This window comes from Diceros bicornis, unplaced genomic scaffold (genome assembly GCF_020826845.1).
Source record: "Diceros bicornis minor isolate mBicDic1 unplaced genomic scaffold, mDicBic1.mat.cur scaffold_275_ctg1, whole genome shotgun sequence".
In the NCBI taxonomy this organism is placed as follows: Eukaryota; Metazoa; Chordata; class Mammalia; order Perissodactyla; family Rhinocerotidae; genus Diceros; species Diceros bicornis.
The window spans coordinates 136,424-144,212 of record NW_026691149.1 but is presented as its reverse complement, the minus strand read 5'-3'; the positions used below and the strand labels follow the sequence as shown (position 1 = coordinate 144,212).

Genomic DNA, 7,789 nt, shown 5'->3' with positions numbered 1-7,789 from the left:
GCTGTTTACTAGCTGAGTAGCCACACCCTCCTCAGCACAGTGGTGACTCTGCCCACTGCCAGCTGTGTACCTTGGGCAAATCCCCACATCTCTCTGAGCCTCAGTTTGCTCTTCTGAAAAGTAGTGGAGGGGGATAAATTTCATGGTGATCTTGTAGGGACTAATGGGATCAGCAATGACAGGTGCTTACCTGGTGCCTGGATCTGCAGAGAGGGCTGTGGACGTGCTGTGGTAGTCCATGGTGTTTATTTTTCTCTTCGCCGTGAAAAGTAGTCTGCCTCACTGATCTCTAGGATGTGGCCTTTCTGAGTGTGGAAAAACACATGGAAAGCACCCTGTCAAGGAGTTGAGATTCCATGCAGCTGGTCCTGATCCTTTTCCTTGGGCTAGCCAATTAAGGATCTCTGGGGCAGCAGAGAGGCCCTAGGCCCACTCAAGTGTCTGGGATGGTCTGGTTGATCCTCATCCATTCAAGTGTGTAGATTAAGCACCTACTACATGCAGGACTTTTGGAGACACTTAGTAAAGTCAGTGAATGAAGGAGACAATCGCTGTGCCTCAATTGTCGTCTGAGAGTCAGACAGTGACATTAGACATCTTTCGCAGGTCCTGTCTTCCATGGTACATCCCAAGTGATGCCCTGATAGCCTCCTTTATAGCTGGAGCCATCTTCCCTTTTTCCAGCCAGGAGGGCAGAGCACAGGACCATCTAAAAAATTGAGTGGTCTTTGGGTCCAGAATAAGGGCTCCCTGTCCCTACAGAACAAGGTGTGGAGGGAGAGATGGGGGCTGTGGCTGGGGCGGGCCTGTCAGAACCTTGCGTCTCACACATCTTTTGATTCCCAAGGGAAGGCTGAGGTCTGGTGGCTTCCACTCCAGGAAGACAGGAGTCAAAGAGCTATGGATGGGTGCCAGGACCCCTGGGAAGCAGAGGGGTGGCTAGGCTGAGTTGTCTCCAAGAGACACATTCCATCACAGACCCATGTTAATCTGTCTCTTCTCCATATCCACCTCTTCTGACCACCACCTCCAGGCCCAAGACAGGAGGTCTGTGAGCAACCCGCTCAAAAACCGGCCTGTGCTCAATCCAGTTGCACAAGTACATGGAGGGTTGGGCTGGGCTGTGTCCCGGCCCTTCAGGAGAAGAGAGTCAGCAGGAAGAGAGTCATGACAGGCTCTGTGTTCAACTTGCTGGATGAGCAGGGGCTCATCCCCAGGATGGGAACGGGCAGGCATTGGTGCCTTGCATGAGAAGTGTGCAGGGAAAGGACAGGCCTCTGACTCTGTTGCCAAATTGCCTCCCCCAGTGCCATCTCTTCTCTGGTGGGAACCTGCCTGGACCCAGGGCAGGATTTCTGGGAACCCCTGCACTTTCCCTGCTTCAGGATGAAGCTGACATCTCTGCATCTCAGCTTGCCTGGCTCGGAGCTGGGGAGCCACGCCTACTTTCTCCAGCTCCAGCTGGAGTATCCAAGGCACATTGAGGCAGATATGGAAGGTGAGAAGACTGCAGTCTGGGAAGATGATTTGAAGGATCTTCAAAGTCTAGTTTCCCTTAAAGGCAGTGGGGTCTTTCCTGACTTTGACAGGGACCGTGGAAGTCAGCTACTTGAGTGACACTGTTTCTTTCTCCTGCTGCAGTACCATCTCCAGAGCTCCCTCCAGCTCCAGAGCCAGAGCAAGGGCCAGCTCCACGGCTAGATCCAGCTCCAGCACTAGTTTCACCACCTGTGCTAGAGCTGGAGCCAGTGTCACCTCCATCAGTCCCTCCAGGGCCAGAGCCACCACCAACATCAGCTCCAGCCCCAGTGCCAGCTCCTGAGCTGGAGCCAGCTGGACCATTGGCTCCAGGGAGAATCCTCACTCCACCTGGAGAGATAACAGCAGAGCCAGATCCAGCCCCAGAGCCCGCCTGCCCCTGGGATGTGACCAGCAAGAACCTGCTGAGGGAGGAGAAGCCTGACTTCTTGGAGTTCCCTCCCCGGCTTGTGGCAGAGCAGTGGACACTGATGGATGTGGTGAGCAGCGGGGCTCTCAGGGCAGGTGGGGTCGGCCTTTGCTGTGCCTTGAGCTGCCCCACACCTGCCATTTCCTGATCCAGAATCCCATGATCTCGGTCCAGCTTCCCTGCTTACCCTCATGTGACCTGAGCAGACTTCTTAATTCCCAAGCTTTTGCTGTCCTCATGTGGACAGTAGAGATGGACACTGAGAGCAGCTGCCATGCAGACTGGCTGTGCAGATGGACGAGGTGGAGCAGAGAGGACGTTGGGCAGAGTCTGCGCTTTGGTGGAGCGGAGCACACTGAAGTGCTGTCTTGTCCTGGGTAGTTCACTCATTTGCCCAGGAAGCCTCAACAGCCTCAGCACTAATTAAGCACCTCATGTGTACATGACTACAAGGCAGAAAAACAAAGCCCGTGGTTGTTGCTGCCTTGTGGAAATGTGCCACTGAAAGAGGCAACAGACCCTAGGATGGTCAGAATGGGTGGGAGATGCCCCTAGAGACGGTCAAGCAGGAGCCGAGTTCTGGTGCTTGGAGGAAGTGAGACTGTGCAGCGAGCAAATGCCACTTCCCTGTGCCACAGTATCATGTCCTAGGTCATCCTGTTCTGGGTGTCCTCAGGGGACACAGGCAACACCCAGGGACTCACACAAGCCTCAGGCCGCATTATCAGCTTCCTGAACTCAGGCTCTCACCTCTGACTCAGCCTGAGACTGGGGGCTGCGGACGCTGAGCTGGGCTGTGCCAGGGCTGGGTGACATGCCCTGTCCTCCCCAGGAGCTCTTCAAGAAAGTGATGCCCCACGACTTCCTGGACTCCATCTGGTCCCAGTGTGACAACAGGGGCAATGAACACCTGGCACCCACCATCCATGCCAACACGACCCACTTTAACAGAATGGTCGAATGTGTCGTCACCACCTGCATTGGGGACCCGAGCATGATGGTCCAGGACAGGGCCAGGGTGGTGGAGCTCTGAATCCAGGTAACCAAGGTAAGATGTGGGAGGCCCTGAGAGCCCCTCTCTGGAGTCGGGGGAACTGCCCCTTCTCCTTTCTCAGCTCTCGTGTTTGAAGTCTGTGTTCTGAGCACTTGCACAATCCTTAGGCCCCTCCTGCCAGTGCCTCGATGACCTGACTCCTGGTCCCAGTGGTGGGAAGCTCACCCCTTCCTGGGCTCCTTCCTTGGCTTGAGCTAAAATCCTCCTCCTGGAAGTATTCCTCATCAGGTTCCAGCTGTGCCTTTCCTGGGTTCCCTGAGCCGCTGTTTCCTCCAGGACAAGAGACGTCAATGAGGCGACAGAAGCCAGAGGAAGCAGGGCTCCAGCTCCCTCTCACAGCTCATTCTCTTCCCTTCCCCAGGAATGCCAAGGCCTGAGGAACTTTTTCTCACTCCATGTGATCCTCTGGGCTCTGCAGGGCCCCTCCATTCAGCATTTAAAAGAGACATGGAGATGGGTGTCCAGGTGGGTAGGCCTCTCTCCATGCTTGTACCACCTGGGTGGACCAGACCCCGCACAGGGCTGGCATTGCCCTTCAGTCAGTTGGGACCTCCTGGGAGACAGCAAACCCTGGCGATAGAGTCTGACATGGTTGGAAGGCTTGGAGTCTTTCTGAAAACTTAGGCCAGTGGTTCTGCTTCAGGAATCAGTTTCCCTAAGTGACAGATCCTGGCTTGAGCCAAATTGAAGGTTTTCAAGTATTTTCAACAACAGAACTCTCTGTCCACATGAAATTAAGACTGTTTAAAACACATCTGCTGAGAAGATAAGAGAATGGAGGCCCCAGGTGACAATAGGAGAGCCCCCTCCCCAGTCCCAGACACCTCAGGGCTCAGAGGACACAGTGAAAACGCTCATCCAGGCTGTCTGGATCTTCTGGGTTTTCAAACAAAAGGAATTTACCCTCAAACCACTCCATAGTGTTTCTTTCCTTTTTTCCCTCCTCAGGAAGAACTGGACAAAACTTAAAAAGTTGATGAAAACTAGCCAGCGGGAGAGCAGGAAGCTGCTCAAGGAGGTGAGTGGAGGCTGGAGATCTGGAAGGAGGGGAGGTGAGGGAGGGAGAGACCAGGCAGGATGTGCTTTGGGAAGTTTTTCATTTAAGGTTCCATGAGAAATAACGGTCTGTCTTGTCCAGCTTGACAGGAAGCAGGGGGTATGATCTGCAGGGGCTGGTGGGGACTGTTTGGGGCAGGACGCCTTGGTCACGGGATACAGAGGTGTCGCCTGGACTGTTCCAGGAGGTGAGGAGCTGGCAGAATGAGCAGGTCTCTGGCTTCCATGCGGACCCATCAGCTGGCCCTCTTCCTCCAGGCTGGTGGGTGGATGGAGTGGGTGGGGGTTCCTTTCTTCCTAAAGCAGCCCAGCCTGTCCTCAGGAAGCCAGGCCCCTGCTGCTCCTTCTGTCTTCACTGCACGTCGCAGGGGAGGGCACTCTGCCTGCCCCAGGGATGGGCACTGTGAGGTCACACAGGTCTTGTGGACACAGGGGCTGCCCAGCCTTGGGCCAAATGGTGGATCTGGGACAGAACTGTGTGCTCTCTGGGACTGTGTGATCTAGCCCTATAGTGGTCTCTGCTGACAAACCAGTGAGTCTCGCCCGGTGGCTTGTTGACAAAGATACACCCCAGATGGCAATGAGAATTATCGGGGAACCTACAGATCCTTAATGGACCTTCCTGACAGGACATTAGAAGTTTCCAAGTGAAAAAGGATGCAAATGTCACCATTACACAGCGCCATGGTCACCCCCTCCACTGTCACTCAGATGTGGCACAAAGGGGTCCCCTTCCCCCTTGGAGGAGTTCTGTGCAGGGTTCATCCTGAGGGGATTCTAGGGAGCTGAGGCCTTTGGCATGGCCTCAGGTCCAGCCTGGTGTCAGAGAATCTCAGGGGGCTGGAAAACACAGAATCCACTTGGATAAGACTCCGAGACACCTTGTGCCACCCGATCCATGGCTCAGGCTGACTGAGGGCCTCAACACACCCCGAGAGTCAGGAGAACAGGACCTTGGTCAGAGGTGTGTCTGGAGGAGGAGTGAAGGCCAGGGGCCAGGCCCTTTGGCTGGGAGGTGGGGACGGTCTCCTCTGTGGGCCCCTGAGCAAGTCACTGCCCCTCTGTGGGCCTCGGTCTCCTCATCTGGGAAATGGAGGGAGATGATCTGTGGTGCAGGCCTCACAAGGGTGATGAGGTACAAGGGGGAGAGGAATGTGCAGGAGATTTGCGCTCCTCCTCCTTGAGGGGGGAGGGGAGAGTACTGGTGACAGTCAGATGACACTGAGTCCTCAGGGGACCCTGGGAGGCCTGGGAGTCCTCCTCACACTTTCCTGATAAGGAGAGAGGCTTAGGGGCCTGGGCAGGCCTGAGGGAGCAGAGGAGGGAGTGTTGGAAATGCGAGTGATCTAGAATCAGAGCACTCTGGAATGGGAGCAGCCATAGACACCAGATGTCCGAGGTCCAGGATCAGGGGCCTGGGAGACACGGGGAAGAGAGCATGGCCTCCCTGAGCCTGTCCTTGACCCTGGAGGACGTGACCTCTGTGTGGGCCACCTTAGAGATGGATCCCCAGGGAGCCCAGGAGAGACAGCAGCAGCAGGTGAGGGGGCCTGAGGGGGAGGGTGTCAGAGGAGGAGGTCTCTCTCCTCACGGCTTGAGGCCTCCCTAAGAGAGGGGTCCCTCCTCCTCCAGCCCAGCTCCTGGAGCCCCAGAGCCTGCTATGCCTGCCCTGGAAGTGACCAGGAGGAGGCCTGGGAGGGCTGGGCCCTGGATGAAATAGAGAGGGGAGGGGCAGGGAGCACATACTCTGGGATTTGACAAAAGCCGCCCCTAGGAGGTGACTGGGGAAGTTGGGTGGTCCTGGAGGGGGCAACTGAGGGGAGGCCGCTGAGGGTCCTAGGCTGCTCTCTGTGGGAGTCTGTGGTGGGCAGGAGGCTGGGGTGAAGGGATTTGGGGGAGGGTCAATGGGGACACCTGAGATGTGGGACTCATCTCACCACTCCCACCCTGATTTCACAGGGTGTCGTCCCCTTCCTGGGCACGTTCCTCTATCACCTGAAGCTGCTGGACATTGGGATGGAGGATGATCTGGAAGTGAGTGAGCCTGGAGGTGGGGCCAGGGAGAAGTATCCTGAGGTTTGGGAGGCGATAGCCCTGCACTGGGCCCTGAGCTCTCAGTACCTGACAAACCTTCTCTCATGAGAGCCCCATGGCCACCCCTGGGAGCTGGAGAGTCAGGCCCATCTTAGCAATGCATGAATAGACGGCCCACGTAAGCCCCCCACCAGGCTCCCTGGGCTGGTGAAGCTCAGAGCTGCCTGTCTGCAGAGCTGCAGGAGGCTGTGTCTGAGCTGTACTCAGCCTCCCCCTCAGGCCCTGCCCCTGGGGGAGTGTCATCAGCCCCTGCAAGTGAGGAAGAACTTCTGTGGTCCAGCTGTCCCTTCCTCCCTGAGGCCCCAGTCTCCCCATCTGTCATCAGAGAGGGTGTGCTACATAAGGTCTCTGGCCTCAGCTCCCCTGTCCCTCCTGCTCTGGAGCCCAGAGCCTGGCCCAGTGTCAAGTTCTCTTTGTGGAAGGTCTGCCCTCTGCTGGGCCCTGACGTTCATGCAGCCTGAGAAGGGGTGGGATGGGGGTTAGTTATGGGCTTAGGGGGCTGTTTCTGATGGACATTGGCTGTCTCCCTTCCAGGGAAATCAGGCCAACTTCCAGAAAGGATGTGAGGTGAGCAGGGGTGGGGAGGGTGGGGAAGTGGATATCACAGAGCTCCCCTAGCAAGACATTCTCTGGCCTCATCCCTTGGGTCAGATCCACAAAGCTGGGAATCCCATCACGTTGGTGAGTGTAGGGGGGGCTGGCATCAAGGACATCTTCCTGGATGAGGAACTAATTCAAGCCAACTGTGAGAACAGGCAAGTCCTGAATGGAGTGGGAAGGAAAGAGGGTTCCCGAGTGAGCACAGACCCCAGACCAGATCCTCACTCCCCACAAGTCCCTGGCAGGGTTCCCCACCCAAGCCCTGTCTGAATCCTGTCCTTCCTCCCAGAAATTCAAAGTCATCAGGAGGATCCAGCTGCTCCAGCAGGCTGCAAATGCGTATGACCTGCAGCGAGAAGAGCGATTTGGGGCCTGGTTCCAGGCCATGGAGCCCATCAGTGTCCATGAGAGGTGGGGGGGACAGGAGGTGGGTGAGGGCAGGGTAGACTCTCTCTGATGGCCAGCTCCAGAGCCTGTGGCCTGGCTCGCTAATCAGCCTCAGAACTCGTAGCGTGGTGACCCATGGGGCACTGGGACTCAGCTGCTGGCAGGCTCTGGGAGGGGCACCTGAGGTGTGGCTCCTGGTAGCTCACAGGTCCACTCTGTCCTGTAGCTACTGGGTCTCCTGCCAGCTGGAGCCTGCACACCAGAAGGCGAGTAAAATGCGGCTCTTCAAGAGAAAGAGGAACCGGACATCATCCAGCTTAGGGCCGAGTGAGTGTTGGGACCAGCAGCGACTGAATCCAGGGGCTCAGTACAGCTTCAGGCTAAGCATGGGCCTGGATCCCAGCTCCACTGCTGACCAGGCCTGGGACGGGCCGCTCCCCTCTCCTCTCTGGGATTCAGTTGCATCCTCTGAAATGGGTGATGCTAAATGATGCCTCCTGCATCAGGGACAAACGGGATGCTGTTGATGGCCTCAGCACACGGCACAGGGTTTGGATCAGAGTGCAGGGGGGCAGGGAGGTGTGCCATGAATCTCGGGGAGGTACCCCAAAATAGTCTGTTTCTTCTCTTCAGCCGCCATGCATTTGGCG

The 7,789-nt window shown here is 56.6% G+C and overlaps 1 protein-coding gene across 1 annotated transcript; it reads left to right on the top strand.

Annotated features, from left to right (window-relative positions):
• The first annotated feature begins 3,319 nt into the window (after positions 1-3,319).
• LOC131402810 (ral guanine nucleotide dissociation stimulator-like) lies at positions 3,320-6,323 on the top strand. The gene is made up of 4 exons (XM_058537341.1): positions 3,320-3,467; positions 3,951-4,020; positions 5,530-5,598; positions 6,018-6,323. Exons 2-4 carry the CDS (start codon positions 3,979-3,981, stop codon positions 6,198-6,200), a joined length of 294 nt encoding a protein of 97 aa, XP_058393324.1. The 5' UTR covers positions 3,320-3,467; positions 3,951-3,978; the 3' UTR covers positions 6,201-6,323.
• Positions 6,324-7,789: the final 1,466 nt, after the last annotated feature.